The sequence below is a fragment of the Coregonus lavaretus genome, assembly GCF_964263955.1.
Source record: "Coregonus lavaretus genome assembly, contig: HAP1_SCAFFOLD_1450, whole genome shotgun sequence".
Taxonomy (NCBI): Eukaryota; Metazoa; Chordata; class Actinopteri; order Salmoniformes; family Salmonidae; genus Coregonus; species Coregonus lavaretus.
The window spans coordinates 1-26,199 of NW_028159516.1; the positions used below are offsets into that span (position 1 = coordinate 1).

The 26,199-nt window shown below is 46.4% G+C and overlaps 1 protein-coding gene across 1 annotated transcript; it reads left to right on the forward strand.

Annotated features, from left to right (window-relative positions):
• Positions 1–6,661: 6,661 nt before the first annotated feature.
• Positions 6,662–21,126, forward strand: LOC311122776 (zinc finger protein basonuclin-2-like; the record flags this gene model as incomplete). Its single annotated transcript, XM_084197096.1, has 2 exons — positions 6,662–9,168; positions 20,298–21,126. Coding segments are annotated over 2 exons (3,336 nt in total), but the record flags the coding sequence as incomplete, so codon positions are not given.
• Between the last annotated feature and the right edge of the window lie 5,073 nt (positions 21,127–26,199).

Genomic DNA, 26,199 nt, shown 5'->3' on the forward strand with positions numbered 1-26,199 from the left:
AGTGAAAAAGCAGTCCTTAAACCTCGTCACATTCACTCACACTGCAGAGAGAGCAGACCCCAGTCATTCCAGCTCTGAAGGAGTCTCTGGCACTGATCAGCATCATATTGACCATGCGGGTGCACACACTACAATGCCTGGGTTTAATTGAATAACGGAAAAGGCATCAACCCGGATTCCATATCTGATCTGCCTTCCCCTCCCAACTTCTAATAAGAATTATGAATGTGCCGCAGCAGAAGGGCCATGTGTAGACTTTTATTGAATCCCACCTGGTTTAGACGTCAGGGTGTCTTTTTAAGGGGCGGCTGGGATGTTATATGGAAAACAGGATGATTCTCCAGGCCTGGGCTGTGTGGATCCCTCTCCCCTCAGGGGGTCACCATGAGTCCACTCTTCTTTTCCTTTATCTATTTATCTATCTCTCTCTCTCTCTGTCTCTCTCTCATTCCCCCTCTCCCCCCTCTCTCTCTCTTTCTGTCTCTCTCTCTCATTCCCCCCCTCCCCCTCTCTCTCTCTCGCTCTCTTTCTCTCTCTCTCGCGCTCTCTCCCCACTCTCTCCCCTGCCTCTCTCTCTCTCCCCCCCTCTCTCCCCCCTCTCTCTCTCTCTCCCCCTCCCTCTCTCTCTGTAGTTGATCTTCTTCAATCTCCCTCTTGAAACGAGAGAGTCCTCTTGCTATCTCCGCTATCTGACATACAGAGACTGACTGTTTCTGACTGTTTCCTCTAAGACAGTGTCAGTTGCTTTTTTCCTTTGAGTTTTGTAATACAGTAGCGGTAGTAGATAATGGTGTTATGTATCATTTGAATCAGAAGTGAAAATGTAGAACTATCCTTTTACCAATCAAATATAATTATGTAGGACATGAGGAAAATAATCTAAAGCGTTCACTATCTTTAAAGTGTGTTCTCTCACATACGAAACATTCAGTTTAAATGAGAACATGGTGTTAGCTAAGCGTGATCACAAAGTGCCGGTTCCTTACAAATGTCCTCCTTCCACGTCTGGGTCGACCCACTCCCCTGTGACCCATCATCACCATGCAGGAAGTGGTGCTGGTTGTTCAACCAATGACCTCCGACCTTGCCACCAGAGAGCCAATGGGAGCGGAGCAGGGGTAGAGCCCAAACCCTCTGATGGGATGGCTCCAGGCACTGAGCGTTTGTGAACCCCATCCCCCATGGCACCCCTCTCGCCACCACCACTACCCAAATACATTATTCATGGAGCGATAAAAAATAGAAAAAGAATGAGAGAAAAGGAGGGAGAGAAACAGAATATGGAGGAGGGAAGCCACAAGGTTCAAGACATTCTCAGATCACAACTCGTGCATAACCTCCCTTGTAGTGGCGAGCACGGGATAGGGTTGGGGATGTGAGAGCAGCCGAGGGGGATCAATAGGGGATTCCCTGGTGTCTTCTGGGGCAACGCGGTGCTGCAAGCCGATTGGTGGATCAATGTGGTTCCCAGGGTTCAACTCCAACGCCACGGCCAGCCAGTAGTCTCCTTCGCCGCGATACAGTGATACATACATGTGGTTGGCTGGTTGCATCGCTCTGCCCTTGGTGAATCTGCCTCAACCGTAGCCAGCCTACACATTGTAGCCTAAATCTATTAGGGCCAAGATGCACATACTGTATATAATGTATGTGTCTATTGAATGGCATTATGATAAAGCCTAGAAAGAATGATAACACCCATTATGACATCTTTAGGTCTATCCGGGTCACAGATCCCCTATTCCACACACCCAGAACACGACTGTCGACTGTACAGCTAACAGCCCATAGGATATTAATGGTTGATATTAGCCTTGTTTGCTTTGCGTGAGGAGGGCGGGATCTCTCTCGGTTCTCTGCCAAATAGACTGGGTCATTGTATATGATAGGTGATGATTAGTGAAAAGTATGTGTATGTTCTTCCCTCCTAGTCCTCTATGCAAATCCTCCCAGCCTCTCCCTTTCTCTCTCTCTAGCTCTCTCTTTCTCTCTCAGCGCGGGCTGTTAATACTAGCGCTGCAGCTAATTGTATAATTGCCTGTTTTGTTTTAATCTGACAGCGTTGCCCCGGCCCCATAACAATGCCATAATTTGTTCATCTCTCCTGTCAGCCATAATTTAACCAGGCGGGTTGCCGGGCCAGGCGCCCCCGACAACCCCCGCCACCTCCGCTACTAGCAAACATTACCGGGGAACGCCGCTAGCAAGCGAACCGTTTGCAAGATAAATAAACACAGCCGTCGTCGGGCGGATTAATTCCGAGTGACACGGACACAGTGGATAAACTAATAACGTAGAGGGGGTAGAGGGGCCGTCCACTAGATTAAGTGTGTATCCTACCTGCCTACCGCTGCTGCTCTGCTGTAATTATTGTTTCATTGTCATTAACCTTACAAACGGAGGTTTAGCCGCATTGTTTAAAGGACTCTGGGATGTGTAGTGACAGGGTGATCTGTCATACCCCTGGAGGGAGGTGGAAAGGGGCGAGGGGGAGGGGAAGGGATTAATGAGGTATTACGGGGGGACGGATGGAGGGGTGGAGGGGGCAGGGCTGGAAAATACATGGGAACGAGAGGGCCAACATTAGGCTAATTGGGAGATGAGTGCCTCCTTGTAAAAAGTGCTTCTAATGGCACATTTGTTACTCATGCTGCGGTGGCGTCACTAGGCTAATGCGCTAATGCAGAGTGGGCTGCAAGAGGTGGTTAACACTACAGGGACTTTGTGTTTGTGTGCAAATATGTACATGAGCTGTCTCGGAATTTCTATCACCCAGGCTCTGAGATATGATATGTACACAGTGTATATATACACACACACACTAGCTATTGTGGTGTTAGATGTTTTTTTCTCATCAAGCCAGGACTTTAGCATTCAATTAACAAGCGCCGTTTGATTCACAAGTGGGGTTATCATTGCATATCTTTGTGTTTGAACGTGGATCGAGACTCGTAGTTTAAGTCTATTTACATAAAAGTGCTAAAGAGTTGTTTTTGTATATAAAAGAAATGTAGCCCAGTCATGATACCATCAAATAGCATTGCTTTGACTTTTCTGCTAAACTGAAATATGCAATGAAACGTGTTCTTGTTCATTGTCAAATATGTTATGTTTTATTATCTGTTACTATTTATTTAGTCTTTTTTGTTGCCCAGATCTTGTGGTCTGTACTTTGATAGTGTTCCCATAAAACACGTTATTGCAAAATATACTATTACACAGCATACACAGAGAGGGGTTATAAAATGGCCGAATAATAATGAGAAGTTCCTGAACTGAAATAAAGAGCACATGAGGTTTCCCCCTGGACCAGGAACTATAGTCAAGCTTGTCCCCTCATATTGTTCACTCAGTCCGGTTGGTGTGGGGTTCAGTAAATGCAAGCTTTAGTTTCTCCCTCACTCTCTCTCTCCATCTCTCTCTCTCCCTGTCTGTGTTTCCATCCCCTCGCGCTCTCTCTCTCTCTCTCTCTCTCCCCCTCCCCCTCCCCCTCCGTGGCCTAAGCCCCTGTTGACTGTACTCCAGGAGTATCTGGAGCGGAGCAGAACAGTGGACGGAGGCTGGGCCGTGTGTTTTCCTAGCCCCCACTGCAGTACGGGCCCTCTCTCTCCCCATAGCCGTAGCACTGACCTGTATCGTGACAGCTGGCTGCCCCTGTGCTCTCTCCCTCTCTCTCTGACCGCTACTTCCATTACGGCCCTCGTCATTGTGTTCAGGGTTTTGTTTAATTTAACAACAAGCAGGGATGAAAGGATGGAAGGGTAGAATATGATAAGAACATAAGCCGTACTTGGCTGGGTCCGGACAGTGTTCTGAAAAGCAGAAGGATCAATTGCATGTGGTGGGTTTTAAGGGGACTAGGACCGCCAAGTGGTGGCGTGACCTTTGAACCGTTGAAACAGCGATGGCTGACTCTCTCCTCAGGGGTGGTAGTCTATTTTATTGAGTGAGGAAAATGTATTTTTGATTAATCTGCGCAGTGTAGGCCCTTTTATTGGGCATTTTCTAATCAATAACCTACCTCTGACATAATTTGCTGTATTGTATTTCATTAGTGTCACGTTGTACCAAAATACTACTACGCATATTGGAATGTGTCAAAGCTATTCCATTCTGCACCAATCATTTGGCGAGTTTGTGTTCTATGTCCCTTGTGCGTACGTGCCTGCGTGTGTATTTGTTAGTATATTAACGTATGTAACCATTATTCTACGACTCCCGTTGGACATTTCAGAGTGACTATTTCTGAGCAATTTCTACCTAATTATTCACTTTCAAATTTTACTTTTTTAAATGAAATCCGATGGAAATCCAAATACCCCAACGGCCGTGCAGCTATGAAATAATAGTGCACAGGCTAGAATTTAAAGTCATACCTCCAGGCGAAAAACTCACACACACAGAATGAAAGTGTCAAATGTTTTTTTTAATGTATATTTAACAACAAATACCCCCAGTTACTATTGATGTTCCATCTCCCAAGGATTCATTTGGCTTGTATTTCTAAGGGCATGATGTGCAACCACTCTCTATCTACCCTATCTTGTTAAACATTTATCTTGTGTTTTTCCCTTTAAGGCTCTTTGTGCTTTGTGATGTTATTTTTTACACCCTTTTAGACTGCAGTGTTGTATCTTTTATAGATTCTGCAAGGCAGGAGAGTAAAGGAGCGGGGAACAGTACCCTAGCGTTGCCTCTAATTGTTGTAGTTGCTCTACGTCACTCCCTTGATGTCACACTTGTCTGGGCCACAGAGGTCCCACAGGACCATGCAGAGTAAACTGTAGTGTTCATCCCTGTCACTCATATAATATACACACACACACACACTAATGTATACATATATGCACACACACACACACACACCATTCACAAAGTAGCACCTCTGTAGTGTACAGCCCTGCTTTTTTCCCGTGTGAACAAGCAATGTGGGACTTAAGTTTGAATAAAATGTCTAGATAATTTATTAGCACTAATGTTGAACCTCATACTAACACCTGTTAAAGTCTGTCAATCGAATAAGTTGTTTAGTTGATAGGATGTGTCATAATCTCTGTTAGTGATTTGCTGGCTTCCACAGTCAGAGCACCAGTGGGTTCAGAGTGGGAGACAACAGAACTGGGTCAGTATTCTGTATATCAAAGCTCTGAGCCCGACCGCAAACCCCTTCAGTTCAGGTTCAGGTCTTGCCAAGATTCTTTTCCCAGAATCCCTTGCCATGTCTCGACGTTTGGCAATTGAAGCGCATGTTTGTTCAAAACTCGAGGCGTTTTATTTTTCAGTGGTTAATAGCACCATCTCCAAAGGAAAGTGCTCCTCTTGGAATAATGCTTAGAGCTCTCCCATCGGAGCCATTCTGTTCTCCCAGGATGGAAACTTTGTTTCCCACGCTTCCACCGGGCTCCACAAGCACAGGGTTGGGAAACACCAAGGCCGATGTAAAATATGGACTGTCAACATTTACTTCCTTACATTTCCCCCTCCCTCCACTCTCTGTCTCACTCACCTCTCTCTATCTCTCTCTCTCTCTCTCTCTCTCTCTCTCTCTCTCTCTCTCTCTCTCTCACCTCTCTCACCTCTCTCTCACCTCTCTCTTTCTCTCTCTCTCTCTCTCTCTCTCTCTCTCTCTCTCTCTCTCTCTCTCTCTCTCTCTCCCTCTCTCTCTCTCACCTCTCTCTCCCTCTTCCTCCCTTCATCCTTCCCGCCTTCTCTCCATAGACAGTGTAAATGCAAGCACATGCGTTTTCCACTTGACACCGTCGCAATAATAAAGTATGCCTGCTTCATTAGTATTGAATCTGATGGAAGATATGCATCCCGTAAACCTCATTAACATAAACCACAGTAAAGACTGACCCCAGGTCTGTTCTTAATGAACTTGATGCCAGATCGGTGTCACCTCCAAGCCGGCCTTCAAAGACACAGTTAAATAAACATGGGTGTTCTTATTTTAATGTCCAAGATGACTTAACCCCCCCCATAGACTGATATTCCTAACCCCGTTCTTCTTTGTGCATTAGATTCCCTTAGAGATGACAGAGTAAACTAAGAAAAATGGCTGCCAAGTAGCAAGGTGCGATTAGTGGCGCTCGCTAATTAATCCATTCTTTCTTTTAGCAGCCTTTTCTCTCCCCGGCTGTCACCACGGCAGCAAACATAGCGGAGCTGCATGTCGTGCGCTGTTCTGAGGGACTCTCAGCGAGAGTTCACATCATTCACTGGCTGTTTTTGTTAAACAGTCTCACAGCGAATAGATCAATGTCCCCAGAAATTGTTAGAATTCACAGGTACCCGCTAATAACCCACCAGCCCCACCAGCCCCAGCGGCTCCATTTGTTTGCTTTTAGACTTTATTAAACTCTGCCTGTTCCTCTCGATGTGTGCCTAATGACTGTGTTTGCATAGCTGATGAAAGGTAAAGAAGGAAGGAGAGAAAGGAGGAAGGGAAAGAGGGACAGGGTAGAGGAGGAGTGTTATTATCAGAGCTCTATTATCAATCTTTACTTGTCGCTTCAGGGGCCTCTGAATTTCATGAGCCGATAACAAAACCCCTTCCTCCCCGCTCCCTCTCGACCTCAGACCGACCACAGTGATTATGCACAATCAATAACTTTTGTGTATTTTTTGTCTATTCTCTCTCGTCTTTCCATCTGGCCTCTAGGATGCTGCGGGCAAGGTGCTGGACCGCTGGTCCATTATGTCTCGGGAAGAGGAGATCATCACCCTGCAGCAGTTCCTTCGTTTCGGAGAGACCAAGTCCATCGTGGAGCTGATGGCCATCCAGGAGAAGGAGGGTCAGGCGGTCACCGTGCCCTCCTCCAAGACCGACTCGGGCATCCGGACGTTCATCGAGAGCAACAGCGGGGGACGTGGCCGAAGCCCAGGCCTCCTCAACCACATGGAGACCAGCAGCCCGTCCAGCATCCACCACTTTGAGAACATCCCCAACAGCCTGGCCTTCCTGCTGCCGTTCCAGTACATCAACCCTGTGTCGGCCCCCATGCTGGGCCTGCCCCCCAACGGCCTGGCGCTGGAGCAATCGGGCCTCCGTGGCCTCCGCGACCTGGACCGTGAGGGCAGCCTGCCCAACCATACTGAGCCAGTGGAGACCAGCGAGTCCGAGGTATCACTCAGCCCTTTCCGCAGCAGCGGTCAGAGCCCCAGCCGCGTCGGAGCCCTGGGGGTCATGAACAACGCCATCGAGCCCAAACAGGAGCCCAACAACCGGGCATCACCCATCTCACCCACTCCTTCCAGCCAGCCGTCCCAGCAGCAGACGGAGCAACAACATCAAGGCCAGCAGCAGCAAGGCCAGGGGCAACCCGGGACCCCACGCCCTAGGTCCAACTCCCTCAACGACCACCAGGCCCACCACCACTTTGTGAAGAGCGAGCAGTCCAAGAGCATCACCCACTCTTCCTTCTCCTCCAAGATGCACCGCATGCGCCGCATGGGTGCCACCTCGCGCAAGGGCCGCGTGTGCTGCAACTCGTGCGGCAAGACCTTCTACGACAAAGGTACGCTGAAGATCCACTACAACGCCGTGCACCTCAAGATCAAGCACCGATGCACCATCGAGGGCTGCAACATGGTGTTCAGCTCGCTGCGCAGCCGCAACCGCCACAGTGCCAACCCCAACCCACGCCTGCACATGCCCATGCTGAGGAACAACCGCGACAAGGACCTCATCCGTGGGTCGGGCCCCGGCACGCCCGTCATCTCCAGCACCAAGAGCGGCTTCACCCTCACCAGCCCCGGACGGCCGTCTCTGGGCTTCGCCACCCCACCCCTGGACCCCATGCTCCAGTCGCCCCTGCAGAGCCCGCTGGTCTTCCCCTCCCTGAAGTCGGTGCAGCCCGTCCAGCCGGTGCCCCCTTTCTACCGCACGCTGCTGTCCCCACAACACCTGGTCAGTTCTCCAGTGTCGCTGCCCACCAGCCCCATCCTGCCCTCCACCACCAACAGCACCTCTCTGATGGACCAGCAGCATCAGCTCCTGGCTGCGGCCGCAGCCTCCCACAATGCCCACAATATGTCTTCCGAAGGTGGGCCAATGTCCCACCACAGGCTGCCCACCCCAAGTATCCCCCAACAGGATCCAACTGCTGCCACCAACACGGACCCCACCCCCAAGAAGAAGCCCCGTAAGTCCAGCATGCCGGTGAAGATCGAGAAGGAGGTGATTGACGTGGCGGACGAGTACGATGAGGACAAAGACGACGATGATGACGACAGCCACCACCATCACCACCACCACCACCCCTCCTCCCACCTCCACCACAACAATATCAACGGAAACTGCAACAACAACAACAACAACAACAACAGCAGCGGAGGGAACAACAATGGCCACCACAGCGGCGGCAGCGGGCACCAGTCCCCGTCCCAGGACGAGATGAGCCCAGGCCTGATGAGGGGACACCTGATGAGGCACAACCAGGATGACTGCCGGGGAGGGGGGCTCGGAGGAGAGGGCGGCAGGGGTGAGAGAGGAGGCCTAGGTGGTGAGCTCCGCTGCATGGACAGCTTCACCTCCGAGGACCAGGACCACGAGAGAGACTTTGAGAACGATTCGGAGACGTCGGACTCCAAGATATTCTACCGCGAGGAGATGATGGAGGTGGAGGAGCAGCACCAGAGGCTGAGGCTCAACTCCTCCAGGAGCTCCAGAGTGGGAGGAGGCAACAGCCTAGACAAGGACCAGGAGGACCAAGAGGCCAGAGACGAGGAGGCGCAGCTGAGGAAGGAGATGGAAGACTCCAAGAGCCGCTCCTCGCCCACGCCCCACCAGCCCGCCATCAAGATCAAGGAGGAGCTCAACGACCCCACCTACGACATGTTCTGCATGAGCCAGTACGGCCTCTACAACGGGGGTATGGTGGCTGCCGCAGCCGCCGCAGCCAGCATGGCCGCCCTGCACGAGAGCTTCATCTCCTCCATGAACTACGGCGCCAGCCCACCCAAGTTCCCCTCCTCGCACTCCCCCGAGGGAGACCTGTGCACCAGCCCCAACTCCAACGACCCCAAGATCTGCTACGTGTGCAAGAAGAGCTTCAAGAGCTCCTACAGCGTCAAGCTGCACTACAAGAACGTGCACCTCAAAGAGATGCACGTGTGCACCGTGACCGGCTGCAACGCCGCCTTCCCCTCCCGACGGAGCAGAGACAGGTGAGTGTCGTACAACACACACACACACATATATACACACTAACAAGGTGTCTTTTTTCTTGGCTTACAATTGGTTCTTAATTTGACTGCCTCAATTTTTCGGACTAATTATTTAAATATCAGTAGAGTATGAATGAATATTATGATACAACTGGTGTTATTAATTAATTTGTTTATTTGGATACCCATTAGCTTTTGCAGAGGCAGCAGCTATTCTTCCTGGGGTCCACAAAAAACACGACAAGTAACAAAACAAGAATTTGAGATACAACGATATACAAACAATACAACAAAAAAAAAAATATATATATATATTTATATACTGTAAATATATACAGTACCAGTCAAAAGTTTGGACACACCTACTCATTCAAGGGTTTTTCTTTATTTTTACTATTTTTTACATTGTAGAATAATAGTGAAGACATCAAAACTATGAAATAACACACATGGAATCATGTAGTAACCAAAAAAGTGTTAAACAAATCAAAATATATTTAATATTTGAGATTCTTAAATTGCCACCCTTTGCCTTGATGACAGCTTTGCACACTCTTGGCATTCTCTCAACCAGCTTCCCCTGGAATGCTTTTCCAACAGTCTTGAAGGAGTTCCCACATATGCTGAGCACTTGTTGGCTGCTTTTCCTTCACTCTGCCGTCCAAATCATCCCAAACCATCTCAATAGGGTTGAGGTCGGGGGATTGTGGAGGCCAGGTCATCTGATGCATCACTCCATCACTCTCCTTCTTGGTAAAATAGCCCTTACACAGCCTGGAGGTGTGTTGGGTCATTGTCCTTTTGAAAAACGAATGATAGTCCCACTGGCGTATCACTGCAGAATGCTGTGGTAGCCATGCTGGTTAAGTGTGCCTTAAATTCTAAATAAATCACAGACAGTGTCTCCAGCAAAGCACCCCCACACCATAACACCTCCTCCTACATGCTTTACGGTGGGAACTACACATGCGGAGATCATCTGTTCACCCACACCGCGTCTCACAAAGACAAATTTGGACTCCAGACTAAAGGACACATTTCCACCGGTCTAATGTCCATTGCTCGTGTTTCTTGGCCCAAGCAGGTCTCTTCTTCTTATTGGTGTCCTTTAGTAGTGGTTTCTTTGCAGCAATTCGACCATGAAGGCCTGATTCACACAGTCCCCTCTGAACAGTTGATGTTGAGATGGCTGTGACTTGAACTCTGTGAAGCATTTATTTGGGCTGCAATTTCTGAGGCTGGTAACTCGAATGAACTTATCTTCTGCAGCAGAGGTAACTCTGGGTCTTCCATTCCTGTTGTGGTCCTCATGAGAGCCAGTTTCATCATAGCGCTTGATGGTTTTTGTGACTGCACTTGAAGAAACTTTCAAAGTTCTTGAAATCTTCAGTATTAACTGACCTTCATGTCTTAAAGTAATGATGGACTGTCATTTCTATTTGCTTATTTGAGCTGTTCTTGACATAATATGGACTTGGTCTTTTACCAAATAGGGCTATCTTCTGTATACCACCCCTACCTTGTCACAACACAACTGATTGGCTCAAACGCATTAAGAAGGAAAGAAATTCCACAAATTAACTTTTAAGAAGGCACACCTGTTAATTGAAATGCATTCCAGGTGACTACCTCATGAAGCTGGTTGAGAGAATGCCAAGAGTGTGCAAAGCTGTCATCAAGGCAAAGGGTGGCTGCTTTGAAGAATCTCAAATAGAAATGTATTTTGATTTGTTTAAGACTTTATTGGTTACTACATGATTCCATATGTGTTATTTCCTAGTTTCAATGTCTTCACTATTATTCTACAATGTAAAAAATAGTAAAAATAAAGAAATACCCTTGAATGAGTTGGTGTGTCCAAACGTTTGACTGGTAGTGTATATATTTATATACAGTGTATACATATATATATATATATATATTACTGTATATACTGTGTATATATATATAATACTAACAATTCAGGCATTCATTACAGGTAGGTTCATTACATATGTTTTGTCCTTTCATTTTGACATTACATGATGTAATTAGAAACGTTGACAATGTTGTGGATGTATGGTGCATGTATCATTTATTTGATATTTCATCATATCAGTAATTGTGGAATTAGTAATGGGGAAGCTTAGGACAGTAGCTGAGTTTTCTTGATGAGCTACTCAACTGCAGTGTAGTCGACTTTTTTCTTACTTAGATGAAGTTCAATTATTAAGGCGTCACCTACCATATGTTAAGTGAAACGCACCATTAGCAGATATACACTTCATCATATAACAGGTATATAGTGGCATCTGTTGACTGTCATGTCAAAGTTCAGAGAAGTAGGGTGTCATCACCAGAACACACACACACACACACACACACACACACACACACACACACACACACACACACACACACACCCCACAATCTTACACTCAGAGATATACCCTTGTTTACCTCCCCTCACTCACCTTGTCACTGACAGGTGAGGTAGCATACATTAACGTAGACAGCGGTCTGTCAAGCCACTGCATGTATTAGCGCCCTGCTCCAGGAGGTGAGGTTAGCCACGCTTTACCTACCTGGGCTTGTTAGCACATCCGCCCTATCCACACACACACTCCCAGAATACACCCACCTACTAAAGCTAGCAGCAGGTTGACGCCAGAACACAACACATGCTGAGGCTACACAACATCAAAGTGCCCTGGGCTAGCAACTAGCATTTAGCTCTCCAAGGAAATGCTAACATTTGTTAAGCTTTTTTTGTATGAGGGGATGTTAGACTTAGACTGGCCTTAGAGTGGTTTGAAAATAGCCTACCAAATGCATCAGGATATTAGGGTAACTTAGGGAACACATTAAAACTCTCAACAACGACCCCATGATGGCATCGATAGTGAGTCATTAGCATTGTAATTAGCATCATAAAAAAACAGAATTAAAGCGTCTGAACGGTCTGTTTGTACATTTAAAGGCCTTGTGTGTGACATTGCCAGGTCTATTCCCCCGACCACCGTGTAAACAAGCATGTCCATTTGGCTGAACGGTCCAGTCTCTCTTCACAGTGGGGTGTCGGCGTAAAAAGGGCCCTTGAAAGGAAATGTAAATTCATCTCCTCCCAAACGCCCCTCGAAAATAGACATGACTTCAAGTGTAACAAATGCAGCTCTCTTTATCGCTTTAGCGGAGCCACACACACACACACACGCACACACAGACGCGCGCGCGCACACGGTCAGAGCGTGCCTCTGCTCCCAGTATAATGACACATGGCACATTCAAGAGATCTAGAAGAGGGGAAGCCTCACTCAACCAGCTTCTCTGGAGAAAGAGAGATTTTTTTATTGTGTTACAGCACACCGTGGTGACAAGTGACACTTTTATTTAGATAAAGAGCGAGTGTGTTTTCTCCTCCTCCTCCTCCCACTCCTCCTCCTCTTCCTCCTCCTCCTCCTCTTCCTCCTCCTCCTCCCACTCCTCCTCCTCTTCTTCCTCATCGTCCTCTTCCTCCTCCTCCTCCTCCTCCCCCTCCTCCTCCTCTTCCTCCTCCTCTAATTTGCTTCTCTGAGGAGTTTTTTCTCCTATAGTTTTTCTCAGAGTTGTTTTGTCTCAACAGCAATCCTCCACCCACTCTCCCACCTCCACCTCTCTACCCCTCCACCTCTCCACCCGGGGCCTTTATTAAGTTCCTTGTTTCAGTGGCATCTGTTCATTCTGTTCCTGTTTGTTCATTAGCACCAAGGAAGTAGAGCAGGTGACTCTGGGACTTGTTCAGGGAAGAGGGGATGGAGTAGGTGGAGAAGAATGAAAAAAGAGAGGAGAGGGGTTATAGTGTTAGCGGAAAAGAGAGGGAGGGAAAAGGGGGATGGAGGAGATGAGACAGGTAAAATAGCGTTAGCAGAGGAGAAGAGAAGGTGAAATCATGCCGCTCACCTGACGCAGCTGGTACCGACAGCAGGAAGATGACAGGAAGTGTTATTAAAGGATGCGTTGCCATGCTGATGCGTGTGTTTGACGCAGCCGTGGACAATGCGTTTGTTCGTTACCCTCTTTGACGAGGCTTTAGGGACAGGGAGCGCCCGGGGCACGAGAGGCCTGCTGTCTCGCATAACCACACACACACATAGACACATGCTTGTGCACGTACACACACACACACACACACACACACACACACACACACACACACACACACACACACACACACACACACACACACACAGTTACACATACTCTAAAGCTGATGCGTTCCTACAGATGCATATAGTCTTACAGAGAGTCACTACTTTATTGTAATATACACAGTATTTTTAATTAGTCTCTTTATTGCACCAAAATAAAATATTATATTAAACAAATAGCCCTGACCTTATGGTTTGATACGTTCCCAATAACAGCCTCCCCACAGCGAACAGACATCTCAACAAATGTTAAGTTACTGAATTACCATGACAGAAACGCCAATGGTATCGAGGCATCCCAACGACTCACTTCAGAGATTTCTGAATGAGTGGGGAGTAAGCTGACCAATACCTGCTCAAGAGCTGGACACACATGGCCAAACTGACCAATGAGGAGGGCTAATTCAGCGGCCAACGTCCTTATTTAGTGGAAGTCAAGGGAGAACTATGAATCAGAGCCGTCCTCCTCCCCTCATCCTTCCCTACCACTGCCCCAGCTTGTCTCCCAACGATATAATTTAGCCGTTCATCTTTTTTATTGGGCGCTCTCCGACATTAGCGCTCCTCACTTGTATTAGCATCTGCCGCGGCGACTCCGTAATGGCCTTTAAAAAAACACTTAACTCCGGCACTAAACGAGGAGGGGATGACAGTGGTGGAAAAAACAAATCAGTGAAAAACAGCACTAGTTAGGGTCCACTCACTCACTCACTCACTCACTCACTCACTCACTCACAGTAAGGGATTTGGTTTCCAAGAGGCAGTGGGTGCTGTAGTATAGAGAGGTGCAACTGTGAGGGAGCGAGGTCAAATTAGACTGTGTTTCGTCTTCCATCTTGGCTCAAAGATTAACCCAAATGTCTTCCACAGGCTTATAGTGAAGCATGAACCTCAACCCACGCTCACAGACACGGTGTCACAGTGACTGTGGAATCTTGCCCTAGTGATGTGCGTGTGACAGTTTGACTCGATTACCAGAAACACAAGCGTATAAATTCCAGAAGCGCTTTAACATATGGCCTTGACAAATAGATAGGTGTGTAGCAGGAGAGAGGACAATCACTGCTGTGAACATATGAATCTTAGAAGGAAGAGAGGCTTAGACCAAGATGTGGGTGAGTTACACCTAAGTACACTGTTGTTTCCATACTTTGGGTGTGTCCCAAATGGCTCCCTATTCCCTATATAGTGCACTACTTGTGATCAGAACCCTGGTCAAAGGTAGTGCACTATATGGGAAACAGGGTGCCATTTGGGATGGACATTTTGTGTGGCGGATAAATTCCTGATAGCATATGGGATATATTACTGTGCCTGCCGCTCCTATGGAATAAGGAGAGAAGCGTAACAACAGAGGGGTATCGCGGGGCCAAAGGAATTGTGGGTTATTGAGGCTATAGTCAGGGCTCTGGCCGAACACCAATCAGATGTGTCCCTGGGTAATCCCTTAACTACATAATGCATGCTGCAGTGTAATTGGAGTTGTAACATGGGAAAATAATTTGGTCGTTTTCATAAGGCTTTTCCCCTCTGATAATATTATTGTGGAGGAAGGATTGCGAAACCACAACGCCTCAGACATTGGTTTGCTGCTACATAAAGTTTGAGTAGTTTCAAATGACATTATCCGCAAACAATTGGAAGATTCAATACAACATTACAAATTCCACAGCTAATAACATATTATTTCTGATATTATGAAACCAATCATTATTATATTTTAGCAAAAATTCAAATAATATTTCTAATAGTCTGATAAGTAACTATGATAAATTAAATACATTTAATGCAATATAATCTAGTAATCTATAATAATCTTGTAATTAAATCACAGAATACTGATCTCAGTAAACCAAACCGGATGCCTTCTCTTCACCCCTTGTATTTGAGCTTTAGAATGTCAAATGTCTCTAACAACAGAGATACAGTATCTGAGCCTAAATCTGTTGGGACACCCAGATGTTTGTTTCCAACCAGATAATGCATGCTAAACCAGGCCTGTAATATGCAGTGCTAATAACCAGCTTCCTCCTCTCCTCCACCACCTCTCCTCTCTCTCCTCACAGAGAGATGTTGACGTCTATACCAACAACAGGAGGTTGTCCAGGTACCTCAGCATATCCCATTAGTCAGTTATTTCTCTACAGTGGAGTGACACCCCAGAGGAACGTAGGTAGGCGCATCAAACGAACGCTCCCTTCAAAAGCCCCGATGTCGGAGTGAATTAAAGAGGGGAGGATCAGAAGAAGATTTGATCTACGGTATCATATTAATATTTGAGGAAAACAACAACAAAAAACTATGGAAAATGACAATAGTGTCACAACCGTTTGAAAAGAGAAGGGAGGCGTTTAGCAGCTACATGGTGACAGATGTAAAGATAAAAATCGATGGTGTGGTTATGTTAATTAACAGGATAAACAACGTCGCACACTGCTGTTTTACACACACACGTCTAATAGAGTACAGAGTGTCCTCGAACATCTAGCTACTAGTTGTACATCAGTACAGTAACAGTACAGTGTTTCCCACCAGCCCCCTGGCCACCAGGCGCTCAGCTCAGAGGTAAATGATTGCATATTTATTGTGGAGGGCGAACGGCAGCACACACAGCGGTGGCAGCAGCAGTAGTGTGATTAACGTCTGAAAGGCGTGCCGACCAGCAATCATCTGCCTTATTAGCCTCGTTAATCATATTTCCTAAATCAACGACAGGGCCTCCTTCTCTCTTCTTCTACACCTTTATTTTAAGACTCATCGTTGTTTTACTGCTCTTTTCCATCCCTCCGTCGGAGGACTCTGTCACCAGGTGCTTTCCCGCACTTATTTCCCATGATGCACTAGTGTGCGGCGGCCCCTCGTCCCCACACGGATGGAGGGATGCAGAGAGTGAAGGTTAATTACGTTTGAGAGCCATTCTCTCTCTTCCCCCTCTCCCTCTCTCTCCTCTCCTCCTTCTCCCCTGCTCCTCTCAAGCCATGTGGGCCCAGTCTCTCGTAGAACTTCAGTAAAGCTGCAGTCTCTCTATTTGCCATGCTTAAACAAAGGCCTGATAATTTAGAGAGAGAATGTATTTAATTTAGCCACAGATCACAAGTTCAAAATACTAAATATCTACTGATGAACAGTATGTTAATGACATACACTATGAAAGGGGACTTTTATATTAATTTATCTTTGATACATTTGGGTTTTGTGGATAAAGACAAATAGATAATCAGAGAATCACTTTCAGAAGGCTTTCGTTTGTAACAATAAGCGTCACACATTTTTCACATTCTGTAAGTAATTGTAGGCTAATATAATTACAGAGTTTTGGGGTTTATTGATTTGATCTCTGTATCTGTGACTTAGCCTTCTATCTGAATCTCTATGGTGTCTCTATGGAGTCTGTGTAACCAACCCCTGAGAGGAATAGTACTTTTATCAACTTTTTAACAAGTTTCTCCAACTGCGTCTGAACTGAACTTCAGTGTGTGTTGCTGTAGTAGTGTAGCTAGTGGAGAATAAAGACTGATAATGATGAATGTGTTACCCAACCCGCGATCATCCTCCCACCTCTCCACTCCAAACCTCATCACATAGCAACCCCAGATGACAGAACCATCAGCGTCAGTTTAATATGACTTCACTTTGCTCATTACGACTCATTTAGACAGTGCACTCACTCACTCACACACACACACGGAACAGAAGGAAGGACAGGGCCATTGGAGGAGAGACGGGAGCCTAAAGATGATTAACGTTGACTGGGACAGGCGCTTTAGCTAGATAGCCTCTCTCTCTCTGTCTCCTCCTACTCTGCACAAACAAAATGGCCTCTCAAGAGGCCTCCCCCGTCTTTGGGCGAAGATGAGACTGTCAATTTGGTCATTACTGGTCATCAGGGAGGGAGAGGTGGAGGAGAGAGAGAGGGAAGGGAGGAGTTGGGTTCGGGGGGTAGAGGAATGGGGGAAGAAGGAGAGTGAAATGTTGGTGGAAGAGGGGGATGGAGGAAGAGAGGGATGGAGGAAGAGTGGGATGGAGGAAGAGGGGGATGGAGGAAGAGAGGGATGGAGGAAGAGAGGGATGGAGGAAGAGGGGGATGGAGGAAGAGGGGGATGGAGGGATGGAGGAAGAGGGGGATGGAGGAAGAGAGGGATGGAGGAAGAGAGGGATGGAGGAAGAGAGGGATGGATGAAGAGAGGGATGGAGGAAGAGAGGGATGGAGGAAAAGAGGGATGGAGGAAGAGAAGGAAATGGGGCAGAGGCTAAATCTGATAAATGAAGGGATCTGTGTATGGACTCTAAATTAGGAAAATCTACCCAGACTGATACACGTCTAGTGAATATGTTTAGAGATAGGGAGGAGATGCATTTATCACCGGTGCAGGTGAATTCCTCCACAAAGTGTATTCAAGCAGCCATTTTTCACGCCATATTCCACAGTCTCGGATTGTTCCAAAGATGCAGATGAACAATCGACTTATTTATTTTAAACAGTAATCAATAATTGTTTGATTACTCAACACATCTTTTTTTTTCTTCTCATGGTCAGTATGTGGTCTTTGTGAATGACAGTATAATAACCAGAAGGGATATATAAGTGATAGTTGTACAATGTAGATGGATTGTGTGTTAGTTATCCAGTTGTGGTTTTAGATATTGTGATCTAGTATAAATGCTGACATCACGGTAATGACATATGGATGATGCAGTAGTAGTTAGTAATACTGTAGTAATTCAGGGTACCTACTGCATGGCACTTAGCATGTGTGTTTTAACCTCATCAGTCAGGGAGCCATGGCAGACTAGAGCTTGTGAGCAGTGTGGGGGTGTGGCTTTAGGGGTGGAGACATTTTGCAAAGGACCCGCCTACCTGAGCATCATCAACAGCATACGGCCCAATCACAGACTTGACCAATCAGCTAATGCCAAAGCCTGTTGACATCCCCACGAAAAACAATCAACAAACCAAATTTGAATGTAATTGGTGTAAAAAAGTATTCTACTGACTGTCTAGTCCCAGTTCTGTGTTTTACTTGGTCGTGGAAACACACATTTGTCCGTCTACACGGGGATACATTACGAGAGACATTGAATCATGACTATTTCGTCCATAAGATAACACCATCTGTGTATCAGCCTGTTATCAAAGGATCAAAGAAAATAGCTAATAATTTTCATGAAAGTCTCAGAACATGGATGTAGTATATTTTTTCTCTCTCTCACACACACACTCAGTCACTCACTCACTCACTCATTCACTCACTCACTCACTCACTCACTCACTCACTCACTCACTCACTCACTCACTCACTCACTCACTCACTTTCACACACTCACTCACTCACTCACTCACTCTCACACACACAATACGATCCAACACAACACACACACTCTTCTCCTCGAACACACACACGCTTGCGCGCACAGGCCCACATGCGGCGGTGACAACCCCGGCCAATCGATTCTCCCCGCTCCTCGATGCTGACAATGCTCAAGTGGACGGTGCTCCTGTTTGCTTCCTCTTGTAACACAGAAAGAAAGGGCCCCTCCATTCCAATGAATGTATACTATTTTTACCCTCTTGCAGGAGAATGTCGGATAGGGAACTAAATAATTAAAGGCAAGGGACCCTTTTTGACTGCATCAACCATGGCACTGCTGGTAAGCTCTACTATACATTGTGAATCCATTTGCCCTCGTCCTGTCCTGCCAAGGACGTATGTTTTGAGTTTTTTTAGTTTGTCACACCCACCACCGTGCCCCTTGCCTTGCATGGAACCCCCCCTCACATTTAAAAGCACTACTGGATATTCCATATTCATTTCTTACTTTTGTTTGATTTCATTTTAAAAGTCCCCTAACATGTTGTATTGCGGACAGTGGGATGTTTATACTGTACCACTACCATATCTGACGCCAGTTATCTGACACTTTTCTTTGTGCATTTTATTGTGACGTTTGCTGTGGTGGGTCCTGCATCCCTCCCAGTCTGAAATGGCAACTGTGGAATTGGAGGGAAGAAGCATTGAATTTGAGCTGTCAAACACATTTTACCTCACATCTTTTGGCAGGCTTTGCAATGCAGACTGCTACACCTCACAAACAATACCCCTTAGCTCTAGCAAGCTTTAGCGTGACACCAGATTCATGCTTACACTTCCTTGTTGTGAATTCGATGGCAGTGGCTATGCGTTATGAGATACTACTGCTCTCTCAGTGTGAAAAAGCAGCCATTTTTATTTATTAAAGCGAAGGGGATACATGGGGATGATATGTTTAAAAAGTGGGGCCTGATTAAGCCACTTCCAATAGGGAGCCAGTGTGATAATGCTGTCGGAGCTCTAATACACTATCCAGTTCCCCTCGATTATCGCATTACCACAGCTCGAATCAATTGATAAACTCACATTCAATATGGTGGAGTATTTAATTGAGTCAGAGTCTATTGGATTTGCAGCGGGGCTGTGCTAGACGTGCTGACAGTGGTAAACACCGTGGCGGGATGCTCTCGCCACGCCATGTTAGACCAGTTAGGGGAGCGCTAAGAGAAGAACTGGGTAGAGTTTCTCTCACTTTAAAAGGAGGCCGTTGGAACCCATTTCCACGTAGGTTCCTCTTGATAGGGGAAGAGTGAGGAGAGGTTCTAGAACAAGGTGAATCGTTTATTTGTTGTTTTGTCTGGCGTTGGGTGAGGTCAGGGGTTAGTGAAGAGGACAGGAAGAGAGGAGGGTTATTGAAAATGTAGTGACATACAATATCATTCAAATAATTAGAATTCCAAGCATAGGTGCATGGTGTTGGGCGAGACAGAACACATGTTTTGTAATGCAAAAATATATTTCTGAGAATGCTACCACTCCAGTCATCGTTTAAAGCGCTGAAACACTATTTTGCTTGATATGACAACTTGTTTTGCTATTTTCTTATGAAAACGATATCTCTCTACCTCCCCCTTCATCCATGTCTTTCCACCAGGCACAGCTCCAACATCAACCTGCATCGCAAACTGCTGACCAAAGAGCTGGATGACATTGTCCTGGATCCCCATCTCACGCCATTGGCCAAGGACCTGCGCGCCGAGTTCCTGGCTAAGATCTACGCTGGGCACCACCTGGGCCTGGACACCATGGCAGGGGGAGGAGGACTGACCCGTGACGCCAGCTCCCCGGCAGGCACTGACTACCCCCACCCCCACCCCCACCACCACCCCCTAAACCCCCACAACAACCACCACCACCACCTACACCACCCCCATACCAACGGCTTCTACCACCGCGGTGGCCCCCCAGATGACTACATGGTGCTGGACCTGAGCACCGCGTCCAGCATTCAGTCCAGCGGGTCAGTCCATTCATCACGCCAGTCGGACGAGGGCAGTGACGAGGGCATCCTATTGGACGACCTGGAGGAGGATGGGGAGGAGGGAGGGGTCAGTGACGGGGAGGACTGCTCCCAGCATACCCCGGGGCAGGTAGGGACCGGGGGGCGGCGGGACCAGGCCGGCGTGGGAGGAGACGGAGGAAGATCGGAAGAAGGTCTGACTGGCGCCGACCCCTCCTCCTCGCCGACCCTCCTGTCTTCCACGGGTGGCAGTGGTGGGATCCTGTGCAGCATCTGCCACAAAATGTACAGCAACAAAGGGACCCTGCGCGTACACTACAAGACTGTGCACCTGCGCGAGATGCACAAGTGCAAAGTGGCTGGCTGCAACATGATGTTCTCCTCGGTGCGCAGCCGCAACCGCCACTCCCAGAACCCCAACCTCCACAAAAACAACGTGCCCTTCACCACCATGGTAGACTAGCTCAACCCCCTGGCCCCCCTTACTTACCCCCCTGTCTGGCCAACTCTACCCCCCTCCTCGACTCCCTCTTCACCCCAAACCATGAGCTCTTACCCCCAGGATCTTCACCTTACCACCCTTAGACGTCATTGCACCACATTTCTATTTCCCTTCGATGAGATCCAGTGACTATATACAGTAAGCGTTGTGACTTTTGACCTTTCCTTCTTTGGAAGAACGAGGATGAGACACTTGAAGTGTCTTTATTCCAAAAACTGGCTCTGCCGGTTTCCCATAAATCCCATTTCCTATTTCCCATATATCTTTGTTTTTGTCCATCTCCAAAGAATCTATTCAAACTCTTATTTGTGACTGTTGCCTGCAGAAATGATAATAATGATGAAAAAAATATAAATCTTCTTGTTGTATTTGTGTAATGATAGCTTTTAAAGGAAACCCCATACAAGAGCATGACTGCTTCATTTGTAAATAATATGTCCCAAGAGGCTTTTGGTGTAAAACAATTGTATTTGATGGTTGTTAGCTATTTTTGTTTCTCTTTTTTTTGGTTTTTATGTTACAGTACAATACTTCCAGCGCTAAGGTAGGCAAGAAAGAGGTAGCATCTTTACTAGCTTGACTCATTTACGTTAGTTTCAAAAACACATTTTTAAACTGAGAACTAGAAAAACTAATGATCATGTGACTTGTTGTATCTACTTGTTAGATATGCGGAGGTTGCCGGCATGCTTTTTTTTGGCTCCTACACCAATATCATTCTCTGTTCTATCTTTAGTTTTTGTTATTGTTTATAGTTTTTATTATACCAATTCAGTTTTTCGCACTTTGCAACTATACAAGCGGGATGTGTAATATTATTACAAGGAGGACTTTGCAAAGATGGGTTTCCGCGATGTTCGGGGTCTGGTAGACAGCCACACTGCCAAGGGAAAATGTCTTGCATAATTGTGGCATTTTTTTTTTTTTTTTTTTTTTTTTTTTTGCACGTGTTCAGTTTCAGAAACACTATTTCACAACGGAAGACCCATATTTGTCCTGAATGAAACCCAACATCCGGCCCATTTACTCAAATAATCGTATTCAGAAAAAGTCTAAGTATTTCTACTCTACCAGATACCTTAAAGTGACTGACTACAATACAGCTGCTGTTTTAGAAGGCAGAAGATTTAAGTATTAAGGAATTTAGTTTTTGTTTCTTTCATTTCAAGGAGTGTAAACCCAGTGTGTGAGCGTTCTGGCTGTAAAGTAATATCACAGTACTTAGCTACAGAGGTTGAAGTAGGCTAATCTTTCTACTGCATGTGGTATTTGTGACCTGACCTAAAACAAGAGTTGGTTGAGTGTCCTTTTTATTATTTTATAAAAATGTCCATGCACAAAATGGCCATCCTATCAGAAGTGTAATGTGAATGTCACATTGATTATAAAAAAAAAAAGAAATTGTCCTTAAACTGTGACCAAAACAAAAAGAAGCATTGGTTTTTAAAACAAACTATATTTTTCCGCCATACAGTTGTACTTTAACTTACACCCCATAAATTGATATGATGCACTTGAGTCTTAAGCCTTTTGCTGTAATTTTTCAGTATTGATTTCCATTGCTGATTGTCAGCTTCAAACGTGAACTCTGTGAAACTCTGTTGCCATTGCCAGGCTTTTTTCTGAGTTATTTGCAGCCATTTTCCTTGTTTCTATACAAATCTTAAGGTACAAATATTTCCAATAAATAGGCAAAGTAGCCAAGGGGAAGGGGTATTTATTTGCGGGTGATGTTATCTTGATGCAGATGTGTTGTCCAATATGAAGTCCTTTTTTTTAAGAAAAGAAAAAAAAAGAGATCGGTCTTCATTTTGAGTCTGTGCCCTTGAGTTGATGGTTTTCATTGTGTTTTTGTCGTGTTACTATGGATGTGAAAAAATTGAGAGCTCCTCTTTCTTGATTGGTGCTTATCTTAAGGGGATGCAAACGCACAGTGTTACGTGGTATACAGTATTCAAACCCCCGTTATATCCATGAAAGTGTTGGACATTTTTATTTTATGACTTCAACTATTTTGCAATGTGCATGATCGACCCTTTGATGGACACGTTGGCGTAAACTCTTAAGACTTAGCTTCTCCTCTCTTCTCACTCAACCAACCTCCACGACACTGGCAGCAGTCTTCACCCCTCTCTTCTCTCTGAAGAGAAAGAGAGAGAAAGAGCTGATCTGAGTGAAAGGGGTTGCGGAGGTGGAGGGCTGACTAGAGAGGAGGGAGGGATGACAGTGAGTATCATTAAAAATGTGCTGTTCCACTGTTACCTGGAGGCATTCTGAAGCTGATCTGTCTAACAACTCACTTGTCACTTCATTACACTGGCAGACGTGAATGTTGCTGACAGGACTGTGACACCGACCCCTCCAGGCCCCCCTTTCTCTCTCTCCGCTTCCCTTTCTCTTCTGCTCTGCCTGAGAGAAACCACCCCCCACACCACTCTTAACCACCCCCCTCATCTTCCCACTCAACCCTCCTCCCCTCGCCCCCTTCTCGGGTCCTATAGAGACACAGACTAATAGTGTACGCTTAAGTTCACCGGACGGCTATCGCTGTAGAAAAAGGATGTGTAATTGCCTGTTTATCCCAAGTGAAGGGAAAATTCAGTACAGGAACCCTCAGCTACTCCCTGGAGTGGCTCTGAGGCGCAGCCTGCCTCATTCGCCCAGCGCACCTTACCGCCACGGGCCCAGCGCAGCCCAGACGGATAAATATAGAAGTGTCACTCCAGGAACCCTGCTGACAGCTGTCTCTCTCTTCCATACACATGCGCACACACTATTTCTGCTAACAGGCCAGTGGGATGACAGCAACAAGAGGTCTTGTTAACCTCTGGTGATGGGTGGGAAACAAGGAGAGAGAGAGAGAGAGAGAGAGAGAGAGAGAGAGAGAGAGAGAGAGAGAGAGAGAGAGAGAGAGAGAGAGAGAGAGAGAGAGAGAGAGAGAGAGAGAGAGAGAGAGAGAGAGAGAGAGAGAGAGAGAGAGAGAGAGAGAGAGAGAGAGAGAGAGAGAGAGAGAGAGAGAGAGAGAGAGAGAGAGAGAGAGAGAGAGAGAGAGAGAGAGAGAGAGAGAGAGAGAGAGAGAGAGAGAGAGAGAGAGAGAGAGAGAGAGAGAGAGAGAGAGAGAGAGAGAGACCGAGAGACCGCACTGAGAAAGAAAGCCCCTCTTTGAAAGTGTTCGATGGCTTACGATAACTGTTCTTATACCGTGGAAAGGAAAGAACTCCAAGGCCAATCAGTCTGGTTTGGAATCAACACACAGTCTATTGAGAAATGTGAGACTGTAACAAGCTAAGAGTGGTATTAATGATGCTGCTGTAGCCAGTGACCTTAGCCTGCACTGTTAAACCACACAACCTGATCTGATGAGAAATAAAAAGACTGCAGAACCCAAACTCTTAAACATTCCTCTTGTCCTATTCAATGTTGTAGACTTCTCAAGCAGCCAGCGAGCTTAGTCTGTGACCTGTGTGTGTGTGTGTGTTAGTGTGTGTGTGTGCCAGAGAGAGAGAGAGAGCTTAAATTCCCTTAGTGACTCCTTGTCTCTAGCCCCTCCGTCTCTTACTCGATGGCCATGCCAGCACGCCACGGCTGCTAGAGAGAGCTTGCAAATGAGCTGAGAAAACTGCCCTGACACGCAAATGACTGTCCAGAACAGAACAGAATAGCCAGACTAGAGGGGGGAGAGAGAGAGAGAGAGAGAGAGGTACATTTTCTCCTCTCTCCTTTGAGAGGGCCTGAGCCCTCCATCTCCCTCCCTCTCTTTCTGTCCATCTTTAGCCCACTAGGATCCAAGGCAGAGTCCAGTGGTCAGGCTGATGGGACCATTATGGTCCTGGCTCGGTCCCCAGGAGGAGAAAGTCTCTTAAAACCCTCACTGGCCAGCCTGAGTGGAGTGAGTCTTTAATATTTCATTAGGGGACTCCCAAATGTCAGTTTCCCCACGACACACAATCGCTGAAAGACAGAGATGACAATGGAGCAGGTGGGGTTGTCTAGTGATCCGTTATGGATCGTATACTCGTGTCCACTTTGTTTACATTTTACATTTACATTTTACGTCATTTAGCAGACGCTCTTATCCAGAGCGACTTACAGTTAGTGCATACATTATTCTTTTTTTTTTTTTTATACTGGCCCCCTGTGGGAATTGAACCCACAACCCTGGCGTTGCAAACGCCATGCTCTACCAACTGAGCTACCTCCCTGCCGGCCATTCCCTCCCCTACCCTGGACGACGCTGGGCCAATTGTGCGCCGCCTCATTGGTCTCCCGGTCGCGGCCGGCTACAGCAGAGCCTGGATTCGAACCAGGATCTCTAGTGGCACAGCTAGCACTGCGATGCAGTGCCTTAGACCACTGCGCCACTCGGGAGGTAGTTTAAGTCCGCGGAGAGCAGGGAAGGACGTTAAACCAGTGTAAGTGGAGGGGGATGTTTGCGAGCATCTTGAAAAATAAATGTGGCGAGGCTCAAAAGACACATCGGAAGATTGGTGGTTTTACAGATGATATGCTATGGTCCAAACATGTACCCTCGTAACTTGGTAACAGCAATTCTACAGTAACTTGGTAACAGCAATTCTACAGTAAATTATCCTGGAACAAATAAAAAAAACATACAGAAATGTATAACGTGCTTTTTACCCATATATTTTATTTGACAAAAGAAAATCTCACAATCCTTAACATTACAGCAAGTCACCCCAAACTATTTACCAACATGCCAATCATACTTATATAAATAACAAAATATAAATAAGCTTGAAAGACTGTGAGTACATTTTCTTTTCCATAGGGATGTTTTTGTGTAGCCGTCTGGTTCTCTTTGTGCTAAACGGCCGTGTTACCTCCCTGCAACCAGAGGCCTGCATTTCAATCAACTCTTCTTTCACTGCCTGGCATGGCAGCATTGCTACAGAGTCACACAGCAAACTGCAGCATCTACAACAGGGGAAGCTTGCATCACTTTCCATTTTATAATGGTGACATTGGTAGCTTCATGAATACAGTATGTCTCCTAAACAGGTTTTTCCCATTAGC